This window comes from Rhizoctonia solani, chromosome 3 (assembly GCF_016906535.1).
Source record: "Rhizoctonia solani chromosome 3, complete sequence".
NCBI lineage: Eukaryota > Fungi > Basidiomycota > Agaricomycetes > Cantharellales > Ceratobasidiaceae > Rhizoctonia > Rhizoctonia solani.
Genome location: NC_057372.1, coordinates 1,247,879 through 1,267,616, shown reverse-complemented (window position 1 = coordinate 1,267,616; position 19,738 = coordinate 1,247,879). Strand labels below are relative to the sequence as shown.

At 47.5% G+C, this 19,738-nt stretch overlaps 7 protein-coding genes across 7 annotated transcripts; 6 read left to right on the top strand and 1 right to left on the bottom strand.

Annotated features, from left to right (window-relative positions):
- Positions 1–2,064: 2,064 nt before the first annotated feature.
- RhiXN_02792 (uncharacterized protein) lies at positions 2,065–2,440 on the top strand (the record flags this gene model as incomplete). Its single annotated transcript, XM_043322609.1, has 3 exons — positions 2,065–2,236; positions 2,291–2,379; positions 2,435–2,440. The coding sequence occupies 3 exons, from the start codon at positions 2,065–2,067 to the stop codon at positions 2,438–2,440; spliced, it is 267 nt and encodes an 88-aa protein (XP_043178105.1).
- Positions 2,441–3,116: 676 nt separating this feature from the next.
- On the bottom strand, positions 3,117–4,135 carry RhiXN_02791 (uncharacterized protein; the record flags this gene model as incomplete). Its single annotated transcript, XM_043322608.1, has 3 exons — positions 3,117–3,557; positions 3,613–3,979; positions 4,050–4,135. 3 exons carry the CDS (start codon positions 4,133–4,135, stop codon positions 3,117–3,119), a joined length of 894 nt encoding a protein of 297 aa, XP_043178104.1.
- A 1,372-nt stretch (positions 4,136–5,507) lies between these two features.
- RhiXN_02790 (uncharacterized protein) lies at positions 5,508–6,321 on the top strand (the record flags this gene model as incomplete). The annotated part of the gene is made up of 4 exons (XM_043322607.1): positions 5,508–5,612; positions 5,668–5,975; positions 6,032–6,112; positions 6,162–6,321. 4 exons carry the CDS (start codon positions 5,508–5,510, stop codon positions 6,319–6,321), a joined length of 654 nt encoding a protein of 217 aa, XP_043178103.1.
- Positions 6,322–6,634: 313 nt separating this feature from the next.
- On the top strand, positions 6,635–10,396 carry RhiXN_02789 (uncharacterized protein; the record flags this gene model as incomplete). The annotated part of the gene is made up of 10 exons (XM_043322606.1): positions 6,635–6,895; positions 7,164–7,258; positions 7,451–7,943; positions 8,002–8,056; positions 8,157–8,944; positions 9,010–9,138; positions 9,206–9,481; positions 9,531–9,749; positions 9,797–9,846; positions 9,898–10,396. 10 exons carry the CDS (start codon positions 6,635–6,637, stop codon positions 10,394–10,396), a joined length of 2,865 nt encoding a protein of 954 aa, XP_043178102.1.
- Positions 10,397–10,693: 297 nt separating this feature from the next.
- RhiXN_02788 (DEAD/DEAH box helicase) lies at positions 10,694–13,453 on the top strand (the record flags this gene model as incomplete). The annotated part of the gene is made up of 10 exons (XM_043322605.1): positions 10,694–10,696; positions 10,744–11,013; positions 11,064–11,527; positions 11,577–11,990; positions 12,043–12,128; positions 12,385–12,549; positions 12,871–12,896; positions 12,949–13,005; positions 13,058–13,263; positions 13,321–13,453. 10 exons carry the CDS (start codon positions 10,694–10,696, stop codon positions 13,451–13,453), a joined length of 1,824 nt encoding a protein of 607 aa, XP_043178101.1.
- Positions 13,454–14,078: 625 nt separating this feature from the next.
- Positions 14,079–14,676, top strand: RhiXN_02787 (uncharacterized protein; the record flags this gene model as incomplete). The annotated part of the gene is made up of 3 exons (XM_043322604.1): positions 14,079–14,279; positions 14,337–14,414; positions 14,467–14,676. 3 exons carry the CDS (start codon positions 14,079–14,081, stop codon positions 14,674–14,676), a joined length of 489 nt encoding a protein of 162 aa, XP_043178100.1.
- Positions 14,677–17,753: 3,077 nt separating this feature from the next.
- On the top strand, positions 17,754–18,207 carry RhiXN_02786 (uncharacterized protein; the record flags this gene model as incomplete). Its single annotated transcript, XM_043322603.1, has 3 exons — positions 17,754–17,870; positions 17,930–18,121; positions 18,172–18,207. 3 exons carry the CDS (start codon positions 17,754–17,756, stop codon positions 18,205–18,207), a joined length of 345 nt encoding a protein of 114 aa, XP_043178099.1.
- Between the last annotated feature and the right edge of the window lie 1,531 nt (positions 18,208–19,738).

Below are 19,738 nucleotides of genomic sequence, written 5' to 3'. Positions count from 1 at the left end.
GACCTGTTGTGGCTCCGCGGTTTTCTTGATGTACATGCATGTATGTGAAACAATAGTGCCATTGACTCGAAACTGTACGTAGTCGGAAACCAAATTTCTGTTTCTAGGGGACCTATAGTCCCCGAAATACAGGCTCAACTTTCATAACCACGCTTGATATTTGTGGGGATTGCATAGCATCAGAAGTCTGATGGTCTGTTACTACTTTCACAAAACAGTAATACTACGTTAGTGGCGAAGAGACAAAAAGTAAAGTGTGGTCTAAATCATTGTGCTTGGTTATTGTACTTGAGTAATTATACGAGGATCAACGAGTGTGATGCTGTATGCAAACCCTTGGTTTACCAGTGCCACATTCGGGCCAAATAGCCTAACCATTCTCTTTTATCTATCTAGGTACGTGTTGCTAAGACCAATTTTTTAGGAGGTTTATTGTCGCTACCTTTGTATAGCCATTGTACACTTTTCAGGATATGTAAATCTAGGCTTCTGTGGTTGATAAACAAGGTAGATGTGCTTTCAGAGCTGTATCTGATCATCTTTGTTACCTCAAATGTAGTATGTTGACACACAAAAACGTACGGAGTTGTCAGCAACTAAATGCAAGAAGTCCAAATAAGAACGGACAGAGACAAGCAGGAGCAAACAGGGCTAAGCGCCTCAGCATCTTTTATCTTGATAATGGTTGTCTTTACTATCACTATTTAGAATCGGTTATTAAATAGCCAAAGGTACTACTGGCCTCAATTCAGTGACCGATCTCCCCCTGATGGGTGTATGTATCAATAAATAATGATATTCTGAGTTCCTATCCCATTATTGAACTCTTGTACACACAGGTCTCTTACGAATAGACATTTAACCACTATTATCTTACGTACATATCTCAACTTTGTGCTCTTACTCAAACCAAGGCCTCTTATAACTTGTTTCAATGGGTTGGGGTGTTTGAGGCTTAGAGACAACAAACTAATACCCCTTTCAGCTGGCGCTGCAAGTGGTTGGGTAGATCAAGGGCTAGATCTGCAGCAACTATGGGTAGTTTATATTGATGTAGGACTCACCTAATACTACCCACTGACACCTTGACGAAACTAATTGAGGGTTGGAAATCCACTGGGGCTGGTCTTGAGAAGAAGCTTGCAAAACGCCAGGCAGTGTTTCAAGTTGGAAAAGCAAAGTCATTAGTATGCACTATTGCTATCAATATACGTTCCCATTAGTAAACTTGAATCGCAGAGGATTCAATACAGCGGTGTCTTGAATCAGTGTTTCAGAGGGTTTGACGCTTTGCTAAGACCTTGGCTCCCTGCATTTAATTTAGTACTATACTCATAAGCTCCGAGAACTATAAGGCTTTTAAGCTTGCTATCCTGCCCCTTCTAACCTGGAGCTTGAGAGAAACAATATTCCGTTGCAATCAATGTTATTTGTATATACACATTTACTTACAATCAAAAATCACCCTCGAAGCTCAGTGAGCATACACATAATTATATTTCAAAGGTTTGTTAAATTTACTATATTCGCTCTCTAGTAAAGAATTATGAAAATACGAACTTGTGGTTTTATAAGAGGTAAATGCACCTATGCTGAGAGACAACATTTCCTTTTATGGTAAGTAAAATGGGTAACGAGGTCTGCTCTTCGAGCTCGAGGCTGGCTTGAATGACCCCGGCGCTCTACAGCGTTTGCTGAGCGCAGAAAGGCACCATCAATAGCCTACGACTACTTTAATATCTATATGCGCGTTATGAATTAATGGGAGAAGAGCGATCAAGATCTCGGACGGACAATTGTATCAAATATGATGTAGTTGCCCAAGGGACTTACTCTGTAAGGCTTGACGATGGGTCAGTTCTAGATTGGTTGGGTACTTTGTGACATATCACAGCTCTTGAAGAGCTCGAAATGCAGGACTATCGATTCAGAACATGTAAACGTGCACTCGCCGGATGCTTTAAGCTATGAGCCTATCACTGGGTATAAGTACTGGGGCCCATGTTCAATCAGATTCCTCGTCTACTACTACCCTAGCATAGTATTCAGCACGCCCACGCTAACATGAGCTCTACACACAACGTACCAAACATCTATGTTCTTAATATGAAAAGGGTTCCCGAGGACCGTTTCGGCTGGACCGAGGCCTTTGAGACATGGCGTCAACGAAGAGGTGTTCATGTAAACTGGAAATTTACTCCTACCGCCTCCAATCAATGGACCGCCACAGTAGTCCGTAAGTACAATCGGCAGTTGCGTGTCGTCGATATATACTCACCACTGCGACTAGTTGCAGGACGTACGTTCGACGGCTTAGGTGTAACCAAACAAGAAGCCAAGAACAATGCCGTGATAAACATTGAGAGGGCTAATATATTGGTTAGTTTAAACAATAGGATTCAAAGAGTTGTGCCTAAGGCTGACGATTGTCTAGTACTAATACTAGCTCTCTCTTACCAAGTTTATCTTTAAGTTCGCTTTAATTCATCGATTCACTTGAAATTACAACGTGACTTGATTGTATGCGTTGTGTCATGATTGTATTGCCAAGACTCAGAAGAATGAATGTTTATTTATCGAATAGCTCAGCGCCTTTTTTGGCACTACACACGAGCCCTTGGGCTGCTTTTCACGTGAAGTTTATTTGCCATAAGACTGCTTTTTCAATTCAGTCGGAAAGAATCCTATTATGAACGCCGTGTGCAATAGGTCGTCAGCCGACGGGAACGCCTGAAACAGATAGGATCGAAACGGCCAGTCCAAAACATCCAAGGTCGACATGGGTAACTTTCGTGGAGCCCTCATTTCGTGGTATTGTACTATTAAAGGTAGGTTAATATTAAGATCGTGGGGTCATGCGTCCATGCATGGGCTCTTAATCTTGATGCTACAGAATTTAGGAGGCCGAAGATGCACTTGGGAACAGGAGGAAGACCACAAAGAAGGATCAAACATGATAGTTAGCTCTGGGACATGTTATGTTTCTGTCATCTAACATGACACTGAACACGTATATCGTAAGAAGTTATAGCGGAGTCCGGGATACTATTATACAGGGTATGTGTATTACGTTATTACTATACAGTGAGTGGTCTCATAGTACTTTATGTTCTTGCTCATGAGGAAAACCGATAAGAGTGAACCCCTAAATGTCCAGGTGTTAACCATCCCATCCATTCCACAAAAGTGAGCTTCGAGAGATATCCACGAAGGATCGAGTTGGCATTCTTTTCTGCCTCACTGCCGCTCGCGCTTGTGATCTCGGCGCACATTGGACACGTAAACTCTGTATGAGATCCTTCATCACGGCGGTGCAGCAGTGAAACAAGTTGGGCTGTGGTAGCAGGCTCAGGATGCGGTGGCGATTCGTGGAGGAATGGATTGGAGGGTAACTCGGCAAGGGGGATTGCCGACTGCCAGTGTATAGTCGCCGGAGCGGGAACGCCCCGCCGATGGTATAGCCTGTGCGCGAGAACAATATCCGATGGAACAAAGTAGAGTCCGACTCGAAGTGACCGAAGGTGTTTGAGTGGTGCGAGCTCGCTCCCTAAAGAATGCTAAACAGGAGAGTTAGCATTAAGGAAATCTGATGATGAATGCGAAAACACATACAGCATATGCGTCTGTCCCAGTCATTGACATGTATGCATCGTGGTCGTGGGGGAAAGAGGACCAAAAATCGCAGGCTGGAGACCTGTTGAACATGGTGCACCTCCCCAATACTAGTTCCTCGAGTTCCGGACAATGTTCCTTGACTAATGATATTATCTTGATATCTGGACCGTGAGCATGCTCAATTTCCAGTCTTTTGAGAGAGCGTGGAAGAGTAGAAATAATATCTCGGTAGGCGAAACGATAGTGTTCATCATGCCAGACATCACTATGTGAATCGATCGTGGCGGCGTATAAATTAGGTATTTTTGAAAGGTTGGTCTGGTGTTTGATGTCGAGTAGTGTGCCGTCAAAACAATGAATTTCCCTAATTATTATTGAAAGGTCATTCGTCACGATATCTACAGTAATTCGATTTAGACTTGTATCTGGCATACCTGACAAGTTCAATATGGTTTGCTATTATACTCCAATCATCCGCGTTCTTGACAGAGATCACCTGTAGCCACCGCTTATACCCCATCTCGTGGAGGCTAGGACTGGCCTCCATGAAGCCCGCCACATCTCGCCACAAAGGTTTGTTACAAAGGATTGGTGCTGGTCTTGAGGAATTCTGAATGGTGAGGGAAGGCTGGAACAGAAAATCCGCTATTCGTTCTACTAATTCAGGTGGCAGTGAAGATCGTGGTGTCAATGTTTTTGTGGCCTGTCTATCTTTGGAAACTGAAATGCTGGTGCCATCCGAGTCACCGACGATAGGCGGGCTGGAATAATGTAACCATCCGTTAAGTATATGGCAAAGGTATCTAAGATAGTGTAATGAGAACAAGAGGACGCAAGTGTGGGAGGCTAGTTGATCCAGGATGAGAGAAGATATGGGGGAGTGGGTGTGGTGGCGGCGAAAAAGACAAGACGCAGATAAATGTGCCACTTTATATATCGCTTAGCCGTCGGGGCCCGGATTTTATGCGGTACTCGATTCTGCTGCGGTTCCACTGGTATTTGTAAACAACACGCGCGTCGGTGGCATCGGCTTATGATAAGAGCATCGGGGCCCGCTCGTATATATACTCACTTTCATGTAAAACCACTCCAAGCTTGCCGACCATTAGAGGGATATGGATGAGTCAGCGCGTAGTCATGAATTCTACGCGCTGATCGGCCAAGTCTCTAATAGTCAAGTTGCCATATATTCTAGAAAATTCGGTAGGCTATGCGTATGCGTCACCCGAATCTCAAAGTATGTGTAGAATTTGTGAAATAGGTACATTGACCGTACCTCACTCTTATTTCCCCCGATGTCCGATACGGACGATTCTCGGGCGATACGCTCAGGAGTGTCGAAGAACCGAGTATCGCGGCCAATGCACCCGGTGCTCTTCAAAGCAATAACCTGTCGAAACAGGCTCATGCATGGCCGAAATAATTGACTCGAAATTTATCGGAGTGATTCAATATATAACGAGATAGTGGCCTAGGTAGAGTAGAAATGCTGAGCCAAGCATTTGGGGTAAAATGATTAAAAATTCCAGTAGGATTCACGCACATAACGAACAGTGCATTAAGCTTGATTTGTTAACGCAGTGACGAAAAAATCAAATAAACAAACTGGAAGCACCACCCAGAGTGAGATGATCATATGCATAATGGCGCGAATTATTTCGGCTTGGGCTGACAAACAAACCAATTACACAGTCGACTGGGGATTGAGTTGAACTGGGTTGAAGTATAGTACGTAGAATACGACTGTTAACCCTATTTCTGTGCAAGATTTTGACAGTTATTGTCTGTGGTTGTGGCGTGCCCCAAGTGTGTGAGAAGTGGGCGCTAAGAGCTATTAGTAGCTTTGTGGTGATGTGATATACACCGTAATTGGTCAGTAAACCTCAACAACTATGGACTCAACTCATGAGTACAACGATACGAGCCCGCATTCTATGAGAATAGCCTCTCACGGGAAAATATCACTACTTGTTGATTTCGCGCTCAAATTCCTCAAGGTCTGCTCGTCTATCATTGTATCGACCTGTAAATCTTGACACTCTGTCCACAAAGGAGAACCCAACGCGCCCACTTGTCTTGCACACTTTGCCCCATAAACCTGATAGAGAAACCTCAGGGCTACTAGATCCCAGTGCTAAAAAAAGAAAAATTGAGCCGTCGACGACCAATGTCGCACGCTTGATCTCTGTTGTGGAAATTATCAAGCGGGAGTTCAAGGACGACTCGTTGCACCAGTATAATGAAATCGGGTGTCTGGACGCTCCCAGCTCACGCGCAGAAGGGTCTGGTACTAGGATACCCAATGAACCAGGCGTAGAGAGACAGGCAGCTTTGCGAAAAGTTGTAGAGGGGAAGAATTAGTGAGTGCGCTGCGCGGCCTCTGGAGTAACGTACTGATAGGTGACTGTTCACGTAGCTTGCCCATTCAACGCACTCCTTACATGAAGATAACGCTGTCACGAGCTGCATTACCAGAATCCCAGGCACTGAATGCAACGTAGGTTATTCCATATGGATATTGTTCTTGATAACTGACTTTTAAATAGCTACCAGCCCCCAGTAGCGAAGAAAATGTCTAGAGGTGCGAGGAAAAGGTCCAGAAGGCGTACCAAAAATGCCACCGTCGAGACAAACCCAGACAATGCTGCAGAAGAAGATGCAGAGAACGGTGCGGACGATGATGCTATGGATGTTGTCCCAACTTAATAACTGGGGCCCGAGCCAATTGATATTCCCTCTTTAATTTCTCCGTACGCGTCATACCTGCGCGTGCAGTTGTCGACCTATTACCGCCTATACCTATATATTAAATTTGTTATTTTCGTCGAGTTATTTTGCCGATAGAGTTGTTCCTTGTTCCTTGTTCTTTGTTTACGAAGCGCCCGGCTCCTACGAGGCGAATCTCACTGACCTTCAATTGCCGACCACAATCGCGCCCGGATTGTCACTTTATCTCATTTCGGATTTAGTCTCTGATAGAGCTCGACTAGCCAGCATATAGTTTGGACAAGGTGGTAACATGCCTCCTAAATCCAGGCAGGCGTCCCAAAAACAAACAGGTGGATCCAACGCCTCGGGGGCGGGCTCGCAAGTGCCAACAAAATCCAAGTCTGGAACTCAACAGCAGTCTGCAGAATCAAACCCAGCACAGTGGCCAGATGCAAACGCATTCTTACCGCCTACTTTGGCCTCTCTCAGGAGGGACTGGCGCTGGGCGTGTGTGTCTCAGTTTTTGTATACGTTCCAGGGGCCGTTGAGGATTGATCCTTATGTCGAAGTGGTGAGTAACCTTTCTCTGGTTTGTCTATCCGAGTATTGTCTATTTTTGAGTCGATTTACGGTCGATGTTCTGTCGGGTGGAACGTGGGAGATATGTTGACACTTGGTTTTACTTGGCCAATACACCTTGTTTTCTGCTACCAACAGCTTGTCAGGCATGAAACGAGGCGCACTCTGTTCTTTCCAAGCGACAAATCCAGTTATAACATATGGTGCATATACAATTGCTAACTTTTTCTTCTTCTCTTCCTGCTGGTTTGGTGGCACAGGAGCTCGAGGAGGATCTTGCATACGGGTCCGACGCTACGCTTTCCAAGATTGTGCATCGGTTACTGTTCACCCTTGCACAAGATCGCAAAATCACGTACGTGGATGTGTTATGATCATGTTCGTTCCCCTGCGTCACCGAACACCCTTTGTTGGTACGCGGGCCCGTAGCTTTTATCCACCAACCTCTGATCCCTACGTTCATCCGTTTCCCGGTACCTTCTCCTTCGCGTCCCTGAATTATTGTTGATGGTCCCCCCGGCGCGTTCTGATGTACTCACCCCTACAGACCCCAAAACTGGATGGGATATCTTCAAGGACAGTATGCGCGGCGATACTCTCCCCGTCCAAACCCCTTCTTGCAAGACATGCTTCCTTCTTCGCATACTCCTGATGAGGAAAAATCCCCCGAAGCAAGCGAGTCAGAAAATGACAAGAAACAGGCGCTAGAAGAGGATTTAGGTACCGACCCGCCTGATGATTCAGGTAACGAAAAGCCTAATGGGGCCAGCTCTCCTGGAGGCAACGATGACTCTGAGAACAAGCCCGACTCCGAAAGCGTGACTCGACAAGAAACCAGCGGTCCACCAGAGGCAAACGAGTCAGCTGCAAATGGTACCCCAGATCCTGTACCTGTAGTGAAAGCCCAACCTCTGCGTCAATGGTCGGATCTTTCCCAATCAGAGCAGCTGGATGTGCTTTGGACGTTGTGCGAGTGGCAATTCACGGGGGCTATGCGTTTGAGGACTTTACTTGGTGACGATGACTCGGGAGTAGGTTGGGTGAGTGCGAACATTGGTGTGCATTTGTTGGTCTGCTTGACTAAGGCGTTGTTGGAAGCGTATGGAGCCTGTTGGATGGGATAGTAAGAAGAATGCCTACTGGCTGGTTGGGGGTGAGTGTTTCTTTGGTTATTTTTTGCTTGCCCACGATCGATCTCTCTGACCAATATGTCCGTATCGTACGTCCATTTTGGCATCCGTCGTATACAACAGAAACGCGATTATGGATACAGCATTATGTTCCCCAACCACACAAGCCCCCAAAGAAACGAAACCGAGCCCTACAGAAAGTTATCCTGCCAATGAAACCAACTATCTTTTCTCGTGCACCTCCTTCATTCAGCGACCACGATGACGATGACAAAGGACCAAAGGGGGCCCAACCCGAAAACGCGGATGAAGAGGGATCAGAAGCCGAGCCTGCGTCGTCTCGATCTTTAACGCCACCTGCAATCCAATCCAAAAGATCATCAGCTCGACAAAGTAGGTCGTCCAGTACCACCGGAAAGCGAAGAGCGAATGAAAATGGCAACGAGTCGAGGAAACGACCAAAGGTCCCCGGAACCCGAGTTAGTTTGCGTTTGCGTGGGTCCGATAAGAAGGTTGTAGATGAAGATGGGTGGCAATCTGTTCCAGACGAGTGGCTCGATAAAGACGACGAGTCAAAACAATCTCCCAAAGCTGCTGATCCGTTTGGCTCAGACTCGGACCTGACCGAAGTTGAGGAACTAGAGCGTGAGATCGAACAGGAACGAAAGAAGCGAGAGGAGTCGGAAGGTGGGCAACGACGGAGCGGAAGGACACGCAGAAAAGGCAAAAGCAAGGGCTCTGAGGTACCCAAGGTACCTGTGCTCGAACCTGAACCTGAGCCCGTGAAAGAGGAGCCTTTAGACCTTGTGGATAGCAAGGCGAAGCAGCTCCCTGTTCGATTACATATGGCTCCGCTGGTGGATCCTATGCTTCCCCCTCCGTTACCTCCCGGGTTTGTCGAATGGGAGACGGTGCGTTCCTTTCTTCGTCTTGATATCAATGCGCCTCTGGCTGAGCTTATATTTTTCCGTACCAGGTATGCGCCTCCTTGCAAGATTGGGAAGCATTCCCCGCACGATTCGAAAAAGCGACCCACCCAAACGAAAAGTCGTTCCGATCTTACTTGAACAAGATACTAGTGCCGGCTGTAACTACCAGTTTGAAGGTACAGAGACACCCCTGTTTTTTTTTCTCAATCGAATTTGATCGTGGACTAATGGTTACATCTTTAGGCTCAACTTAAAGTTAAAAAACTGGAGACGGCCGTGCAAAACCGAAAGAGGTCATCTCGTTTGGCTATCAAGGAGTCTATAATTGAAGCTCAGCGACAGGAAGAAGAAAAAAGGGCTGCTGAGCTTGAGCTTCATGCACGAGCACGCCGACAGGAAGAGAGACAGAGGCGGCAGGAAGAAGACATGGTCAAGAGGGAACGAGAAAGAGAGGAAAGAGTTCGCTCGAGGGAGGCTAGAGCTGAAAGGAGGATTGGATTAGATGGAAGCGAGAGTGGAGTAAGTTATTATTGTTGGAATTCGTCTACAATTATTCATATCGGCATAGAGCGCATCACCCGCTCCTACTACCGAAGTTTCGACCGATCCTCCAGTCAAGATTCGCCTTCGGACAGGAAGAGTTCCTAGTACGACGCCCACTTCCTCCCCCGTGGAAACCCCCATTAGTTCTACTCCGCCCTCCGCCCCTGGATCTGGGACCACCAGTCGGGCTGATGAATCTTGGGAGTTACTTTGTGAGGGATGTGGGAAGCAGGGTTGGAATACAGTAAGCTCACTTATCTACACGGATCACGTCTCTCATTCATCATTCAGGATGATGGCTCTCAACTCGTCAAATGTGAATCGTGTGGACGGTGGTCACAGTACGTCACTGTTTTGTATACAGTGCAACATACTAAACCTTCATGATATAGCACGACCTGCCATGATCGCGCTGACGCGCTCGCGGGCAACCCAAAACGTGATTGGTCTTCGGTGGAATTTACTTGCCGAGCGTGCAGCAATACTGCCCGAAAGGCCGGCGTAAATGGTGTCACCTCTCTGCCAAAGATGAGCAATGGTGCAGTGCCCCCGGCGGTCGCCTACAGCGCCACGCACTCCAACGGAATCCAAGCCGCTGTGCCACCGGCGCCGTCGGCGCCGATTCCGGCTGGTTACATGTACAATGCTTTTCAGGCCACTTCCAACGGACACATTCCTGGCCAACCCATGTACCCACCTCACATACTGTCTCAGCACGCTTATGCATCGCTGGGTCAACCATGCGCAGCACAACCCACATCTACTGCGTATGTGCCGTACGTGCAAGCGCCACCAGCGCCAATCCCGCAGTTTCAAACCCCGGTTCCGCCCCTGTCTCAGCCGCCTCCAATGTACCCACATCCGTACCTCAACAGTCATTCTCGACCATGATCGGGGTCTCGAGACAATATTTTGTTCTATATGCCTGTATTCATGTCGAATATTTTCTCATTGTTGTACCGAAAGGATTCGGGAATGGAAAATGTAATTTACACAAATTATGTAATATTTTTGCGCACGGACCATGGTTGAGGGAATTTTTGCCCGAGTAAGCGCTTCACAGCCCATCCTTCCTCTTTCTCCCTCCACATACCTCGACCGATAGACTTTCCCAAAGTCCCTTGAATCGGCGATACAACTTTTCAGTCTTTTTCTTACACGTTTTACTTGATTTCGATTAATCGCAAAATGGTGTGTGGAGTTTGCACTTTGTTATGCGGGTACTAACTAGTGTATAGGGTGATTACGGCAGCCGCGGATACGGTGGTGGTTATGGTGGTGGTGGTGGCGGCGGCGGCGGCGGCGGAGGCTATGGCGGTGGAGGCTACGGTGGAGGAAGCTATGGCGGAGGCGACCGCATGGGTGGCCTCGGTGGTGGCCTCCGATCCGTTGATTGGGCCTCGCAAACGTTGACAAAGTTTGAAAAGAACTTTTACCGCGAGCACCCCAAGGTTTCTGCCCGCTCTGATGCCGAGATTGCGGACTTCCGTAAACAGAAAGAGATGAAGGTATGTTGCATCACTAATAGCATCAAAGCAGATGTTCATGGCTGTTACAGGTTCAAGGGCGTGACATTCCCCGCCCGGTGACGACCTTTGAGGAGGCTGGTTTCCCAGACTACATTCTCACTACTATCAAAATGCAAGGCTTTACTTCTCCTAGTCCTATCCAGTGCCAGGCCTGGCCTATGGCGCTTAGTGGACGTGATGTCGTCGCCATTGCCCAGACCGGGTCCGGAAAGACCATCTCGTTTGCTCTTCCCGCTATGCTTCACATCAACGCCCAGCCTCTTCTCAGCCCCGGAGACGGCCCCATTGCGCTTGTCCTTGCTCCCACTCGTGAACTCGCTGTTCAGATCCAGCAAGAGTGCACCAAGTTTGGATCCAACTCGCGTATTCGTAATACTGCCATTTACGGAGGCGCTCCAAAGGGTCCTCAAATTCGTGACCTTCAACGAGGAGTAGAGATTGTCATTGCTACCCCCGGTCGTTTAATTGATATGCTCGAGACTGGCAAGACCAAGTACGTAAAAACCCGCATCGAGTCGACCACGAGACTAACGTCTTTTTAGTTTGCGCCGCATCACCTACCTTGTCATGGACGAAGCCGACCGCATGCTTGACATGGGTTTCGAGCCCCAGATCCGAAAGATTGTTGGCCAAATCAGACCTGATCGTCAAACGCTCATGTTCAGCGCAACATGGCCCAAGGATGTCCAAAAGCTCGCCTCCGATTTCTTGACCGACTTTATGCAAGTCAACATCGGCTCGATGGAACTCACCGCGAACCATAACATCAAGCAGAACGTCGAGATCTGTACCGATTTCGAGAAGCGCAGCAAGCTCATCAAGCACCTTGACCAGATCAGCAGCGAAAATGCCAAGGTCTTGATCTTTGTAGGCACTAAGCGAGTTGCGGACGATATCACCAAGTACTTGAGACAAGATGGCTGGCCCGCACTCGCCATTCACGGTGATAAAGAACAGTACGTGCTGCGGTCTCCCAGCAGTGGTCTCTACTAATATGTTCTCGGGTAGACGCGAGCGTGACTGGGTGCTAGGCGAGTTCAAGAGTGGACGTTCGCCAATTTTGATCGCTACGGATGTAGCGAGTCGTGGTCTCGGTAGGCTTTTCATATTTACTTCACATTCTTAACCTGGTTGGTCGGGCGTCGCTTTCCGTCCCATATGGAATGTAACATCCGGCCAACTATCATTTCCAGACAGCAGCAGGGTTCCGAGACGTTTGCCCGCCTGGTCCGAATTCGCGTGCTCCGATTTTCAGGGGGCTCCTGTTCCCACGGTCCAACGGTAACTTGCCCAGATCGCAATAGCTTACAGGTTTATCCTAAATCTCGAAGCTTGGGATATGTTTTGAAGCCACGCAGCTCTGGGATGTGTCCTGGAGTGTTGCGGCTTTGGGACTGTTCCCAGAGTTGGTAGCCACGGGACTCGTCCCAGAGCTGTTGTCGGGAGTCCCGACGAGATTCGTTCTCGTCGAGCCCACCCATCTCTTTGCACAGGCCATTCGAGATATTGTATCTGGTAATGGACTTGGACTGAAGTTATTAAGAGCACGTTGGACGATGACTTTGTTGAGGTTTTCTCGGAGACCCACACCCGGCGCCTGTATATTGTGTGTCATTGGACTAGTTACTCGTGTGCACCCCGTATCGGTATTGTATGATATCGGTGTGCATGTGTGGTATGGTCTCGTTGCATTACAGGCTGTCTACGGTTGCTGTTTGTTTGGGAGTCTATTCCTCCCCGATTTCTGCTGTAATCGTTCATGACGTTGACGTTTGCCTTGTCTATTTTGTCGTACGTATTGGTCTTGGGTCTTTGGTCCGTGCTTTCACCTCTCAGACGTCAAGGATGTTGGATACGTCATTGTAAGTTGGAGCTTATTGGTCGTCACTGGCTGTGCTAATCTCGCGTGTCTAGAACTATGACTTCCCTAACAACTGCGAAGACTATATTCATCGTATCGGTCGTACAGGGGTAAGTTCCCAGCGCCTATGAGGCTGAGCACAGGCTGACCTTTCGAGTATAGCGCGCTGGCCAAAAGGGTGTCTCATTCACTTACTTTACCACAGAGAACGCTAAGCAAGCGCGCGAATTGATCACAATCTTGCGCGAAGCCAAGGCTGATATTCCTTCGCAACTCGAGGAGATGGCCATGTACGGCGGCGGAGGTGGAGGACGTGGGCGCTACGGTGGCGGAGGAGGACGTGGTGGAGGCCGAGGTGGCCGTGATGGGTTAGTCGAAGCGCCTCTTGATGATCGCTTGATATGTTTTACTGATCGGTTGCATAGTGGTTATGGCGGACGCGACAATGGCTACGGAAATCGTGAAGGCGGTTACGGCAGCCGTGATCGCGACTCACACGGCGGGGGTCGTGGGGGTGGGCGCGGTGGAGGATATGGCGGCGGTGACAGCCGATGGTGAAGCTCCGCCCCGGTTGTGATATAGAGACCTTTCTGTTGTGTTCTGCGTCCGAGTTTGGCTGCGTCCTGTATTTGCGGTTGATCCAGTTGATTTATGTGCCATATGCGATGATAATAATAAACGTTCCTTATGCGGTCATAGTAGTGTGTGCGGAGTTGTTGTGCATGTGGTGAAAGGCTGGAGCCGCCTGACGACACACGATGTTCCCATGCCAAAGTGGTCGGGCAAGCGGTCAGTTGTGTGCGGATTTGGTGTGTGGATGCTTTGTAGTTAGCCGCCGATCCCGTGGATTTTGAGGGGAAAATAAAAGGGTGGTTGGGTGGAAGAAGGGTGTGGACCAAATAAAAAGAGTTGAAGCGCGCACGGCCTCGAGTAACATCGCTTGCTAGCCAGCACACCGCCTGTGTCGAAGCACAATCAGCCACAGCATATCTATCTCACCACTATAATTCCCGTTCTTTCTAGGGCAGGTCCCCCTATTACGCCTTTTGCATATCTGCAGAGTTTGTCCGAACATTCGAAGCACAAGTCCAGCGTGACCAAGTGATAGCATCTGCCAGCACGCATTGCAAGCTGCCTTATATATACTATTAATCAACTGCGATCTCACTTGCATTCACCCACCATGCTGTCTCTACTCTGCGGATCCCCAGACGTCGTCGACTCTCCATTTTACGATACACACTCACGCCGGGCCTCGCGCGGTACTATCACGCGACTTGGCCGTGCACGCTCTGACTCTAGCAAGTCCAAGAAGAGGATCCTCAAAGGCAGCATTGGAGCTCCCACTGGCTTCAGGCATGAGGGACATATGGGCTCGGACAATGTATGTTGAATAGTCTCCCATTTCCATTCGTATTCCCATTTGCTCATTACTGTCCAGATGATGGCTCCCACCGGCTCGTGGGACCTTGACCAGTGGAAGACAGAGCTCGAGAAGCACATGCAGGTCCAGCCGACAGTGAGTTCTGTCATAAATTTATCTTTCTTTTCTAATAATAACCCCTGTCCAGGTCTCTCCCTCGACGTCAGCACCTACCTCCACAGCTGTTTCTCCAGCCAGCAGCATCATAACGCCACGCCGAAAACCAGTTCCTTCATTGCTCCCTCCACCTCGTGAGATGTCAGCATCGGCGATATCATCGGCCGCTTCCTCGCCAACACGCACAGGTCCCATTCCTGAATCTGAAAACGAGGATCGCCAGGCGGCTGTGGCCCTATAATACGGCACCTCCCCTACCTCCCCTTTCCTCCCTCGGTCCATGCGCCTCCCAGCTCGGAGCGCATCTACGACATTCGTCCCCACTGTAGTAGATCCTCGCCCTATGATACTCCTTACCCCTTTTCCTTGCTTGGTCTCTTTCTGTTTTATTTACCGTGTCGTTGCATATTGTCCTGGCCTGGCTTTTCTTATTTCTGTACCATTAGTCTCTCCTCCCCCTCCCCCATCATCTCATGCCTTTCGGCGACGGGTCGGCTCACATTCCAAGCTGATTCTTCTGGGCAACCATCGTCTCCGTCTTCCCGCATTCTCCTTCCCAAACTATCTATCATGTGCATGATTGATAATCCCCGTGTTTCATCCGCCCTCGTTCATTTTCCCGTCTGTTACGAAATATACGCATGAGATGATGACCTCGTTTTCTTTTTCTGTTTTATGCCTTGCGAGTTGTGAGCGGTGTGTCCCATGGCGCGATTCTGTGGTCATCTCACGTGATGACCTATGGCACAGAGCCTTGCCCTTGTGGGACGTCACCGATCTAGCCCCTTGTACATCCATAGCGATCCAGTAAAGTGAGTGTTTATTGTGGTACGTCAGTGATGATTCGCACTGTGAGAACTAGAATCACTCTAGTTTGATATTTTATGTTTGTAATTTACTCTGGTCCAGATGCAGAGTGATGTAGCCTTATTGCAATTCAGTCCGTTGTTGTTTCTTGGTCAAAACTCCAATTACGCGCACTATACGCAATGTGGGTTTTTATTGGAGACGCTAGCCATTTCCACCGTCACCTTCAGCCTGACCTTACTCGAGCATTGTTATGTGAGTATATACCGTGAGATCACCTTGCGATCGCCGATGTGTGTAGATCTAGCCGCATATATCCGGATAGGGACATCGAGATAATTAGCACTCGTGTCTCACGTTATCCGGACTCACCTCGTTCATTGGTCGGAACCCGCAAAACCCTGGGCCAGCGCATATGTGGTTGTGAAGGGTCCCCGGGCAAGTTTGTGGGTTCTAATATGAACCGGTATACTGTGGGGTTTCGAACAGCGTACAGGCTATCAATTGCATGTATATTGTATGTAAACCCTTTGATTCAGTCGTTCTACTCTGTACCCGGCCTGCACTTTTAGCGTTGGAACTACTTCATGGCCGGCAAGTCGGGAGGGGAGACCTTTCAATCGCGGATAATGCATAGTAACCACTCAATACCTGATGTATCGATGACATATTTCGGTGAAGCTAAAAAGCAGTGCACGCTAGCTGCGAGTTTTAGCCAGATATGTGCGTATATATGTACATGACCACCTATCCTGGGCCATACATAGTCAAAGCAATCATACGATCGATACAGATAGAAATAGATAACGAGATTACCTAGGAAACTCCGATCCTGGCGTTATAGAGTGCAATATCCTCCGAGGTTAATGTTTGAATGCTTACTTTGCCCCTCCCTACTCCCCAAATGCTGGCTCGAGTTCTGAAATTGAAAAAAAGAAATACGTACAATCTACTCTGTTTCCTTTTTCCCCAGATTACCTTGGCGCGAAACATCGGCTCCAGTTGAACGGCCAGAGTTACAATCCAGACTGTTCCTAGGGTTACATCCGACGCCCCTCATTCATCCAAGCTAACAAGTACTTTGGGGCTCGTTAATGGCAGGTACCTACCCATGACTAATCCCAGAATACCATACAGTATATATTGATTAGGTCCTGGGTTTCGGGGGCCGTGAACTGCTGCCGCCTGAAAATTGGCGTACTAGGCTGGTATTGGTTTACGTTTTTGTGGTATGTATAGTGTTTGTTCTGTGGTTTAATATGGTACCTGCATCAGGAGAAACATTCATTCGAGGTAGACGTCTGTAGATGTTCTGTTGTATCATCTAATAGGCAATGACGACTCAAATCATATACGGTAGACATACGTAGATGACTATTTTATCAGGGGCTGGGCAGGCTGCGTATGAGAATATATGCGCGCTCTTTGAAGACTGTGTATCAAGCTGCGAGGCTATGAGCTATGGTACATATCTGCGTTTACCTAACTTTGTTTAACATGTGAGATATTCTTGCTTTTCATAGTTTAGACTGGGACTGCCGACCGCCAGAATTCGTCAATGTGAAGATGATGCCGAATGAAATGAGGGTGCTATCATGGTCCAGGACAGCTCGATACTCTCACTTCGAATCAGTTAGTAGTTGAGCTAGAAGGATGATATAGGAGAAGCTGAGAGGTCTTAAATGGCCGATATTAGCAAATTCGAAGGTATACTTGGCCATCGAAGATAATCAGATGCGCTGCCCTTGCTCTTGGCATCATCACTAGTTTAGAACAAGTCGGTGGATATTGCATTGGCCTATAGAAGTGCGTGCCCCAACAAACAATTCACTCGGTAAGTGATATTAGTAAACGAGCGCATGACCTACTGCGGTCTCTGAGAACAGTTGTAGTCTGACTAAATGCAAAAGTACTTTGTTTCGTACGGCATGTGGCGTCGTTCTTTTCTTAAATGTACTCAACCCGTTGATACGTACGGCTTTTGGTTTATGTATGCGGTCTAGATGTCTTACGGAAACCATGTTACTACAAAACCTGGTCGCTATAGATGCTCCTTCACACAACTATCAATCCATAATGACATACCATCCAGGCACAGGCCGGCATCCGAGCTGCTGCGGAGTTGAATATGTTTACCTTACTTGGCACCGTTCGAGCTCCAGTCTAGCACAACCATAGCACCAATATTTCAAAAAAGAACGAGCGCAGCTCGGATGTTAGAAAATTGCTCATATGGCTAATCTAATTATGCTGCCCCGACTCCGCCTAAGCGCATTACTACCAAGTTTCTCTGTTAATTCTTTGACTAAAATGGTAGTTGTGCATATGAACTCAATCCGACTATGGTTTCCTTGGAGCATGATTGCGCAGCTCTGGCTGTGGTACATTTGCCATAGCGAGGGAGACACAGTAGATACAAAAGGAGGAGACCCACTGGTGAGCAAACCACACAGTTGAAGAAATCGTCTACTCCACTCCACCTCGTTCGATAGCTTTGTGATATATCCCAACATGCTCTTTTCTTATTTCGCTGTCATCGCTACCCTTGCTGTCTTTGGACAGACTGCTCGCATCAGTATTCGTCAAGATGATTCCGATAGTAGCGTTGGAGAACCCGTCAGCGTCGGAGTAAGCCCATATTTATATTTATAAAAATGTTCTCTATTCGTTTATTAAATTGAGCTTAGCTTGCGGCCAATCGTTCTGCGCCAGCCGCAGAAGTTTTTGGCACTACCAACTCCAGCATCAATTTCCTAAGCATGCCAACAACCACTTGTATTGTCCCTATGTATGCAAGTGAGGCAGGTATAAAGAATACTACTGCGCCGCTCAATACCCAGCAAGCACTTGAACTTTGCCCTCAAGCCAAGGCTATTGCTGTACGTCAAGAGAAGTGACACCGACAGATGAGCACTAAATTATTTTCCAGGTCTGCGAGACTAATTCTACTGTGACCGCTGTATGAGCTCGAAACCAAGGAGTCTCAGTGTTATATCTCTCTAATATAACTCAGTTTGAATATATATCAATACCTTCTCTACAGATTGGAATACTATTAGTGTGCTCCCTTTGCCCACTCCTGCCACTAGATTCATGGTACATTAAGGCTCGCAGTAGCTAGAAGTGGAATAGGTGAGCTGTTGTAAACGCTAGAGTTGCTCCCTTGATCAACTGCTCAGGTCTGTGATACAACCATACCTACAACCTACAACCAATACCTAGTACGCTCATAGCTCTGTAGCCCAAACTATATTGTGTGTTGTGTGGTAGTAGATCCGGTCCAACAAAACCCACTCGCATGATGCAGGGCACCCAGAGCAAGTTTCAGGTTTCAGACAGGCGTCGACAGGTGTAGGAATACTGAATTCATGACTAGTATCCACTCCACCTGTTGTAAGTCACTATTGTAATATTATGTGTGGTTAAGTCTCTTTGGCTAGATAGTATGGCCCTGAATTGGTGTCATTAGTACAGATGGCTGAGTAGGTATAGCGAACGCTCATAAAAAATTGATCCAGTATCTCAAGACCTAACACCACCAGCACCACTCTGACAAGTGATTTAATGGTGTGCCCCGAAATAATACTATAAACGAGATCTTATGCGCTCGGGCTTCTGAAACGCTGAAGGCACCCAGAAATGCTGTTCCTCTAGATCTTGTTGCACCCTTGGAGCTAGATCCCAATCGTCGTGCACTATTCCAGATCTTACTCATAATAGAAGAGAAAGTAAGTTTGTCAAAAAAAGAAACGGAACCCGCCACACAATCTAAGATCATATCTACTTATGTATGTCCTTCCTTGTTTAAACCTGGCCTTTGCTGCACGTATACTTTATTCCGTCTTGACTGTATTGCTCTTGTTATCTCATGTATGACCTCATATCAGAGTACCGAGCCTACATGAACTGGATTTAGCAGTACCATAACGGTGGGTTACCCATGATGTACAGCACATTCCACAGAATTCCGTCGGAGGTTGCCGGAGGTTATTACAACTCGACCGAATCTGAGGATGAGTGAAGAATGGATGATGTATCTTGGTGTTTTCCTTTTCCCCAAAGCTGCGAATCTCGCTTAATTTCCAATAGAGTCGGGATAATTCATAATACAGCCCACTTAGGTTTACTCGGGCTGATTGACTAGGGCGGGTTATCCGGGCCCAGGGACAATCACCCAGTAGTCGAGGTTTCAACGGGCAGAATGTCAGAAGGATCTTGAGGTTTGATTGACACTGCCGTCATCGTTCTTTATTCAAGGCTCCAGCCGATTATATAGTACATCATATAGTACATACAATTAGGGTCAACAAGGTCTGGCATCTCCAATCACGTGGGAGAAGTTGAACTTTTCTCTTTAACTTCCCCAATCCCTTGAATTTTCACTGATTAATTGACGGCCACAGTAGCCTTGATGTCGATGCTTCAGCCTATTGGGAAGTACGGTGAGGGTTTCTGAGAATTTTCTTTTTTCAAAACCATACTTTGCCGAAATCCAT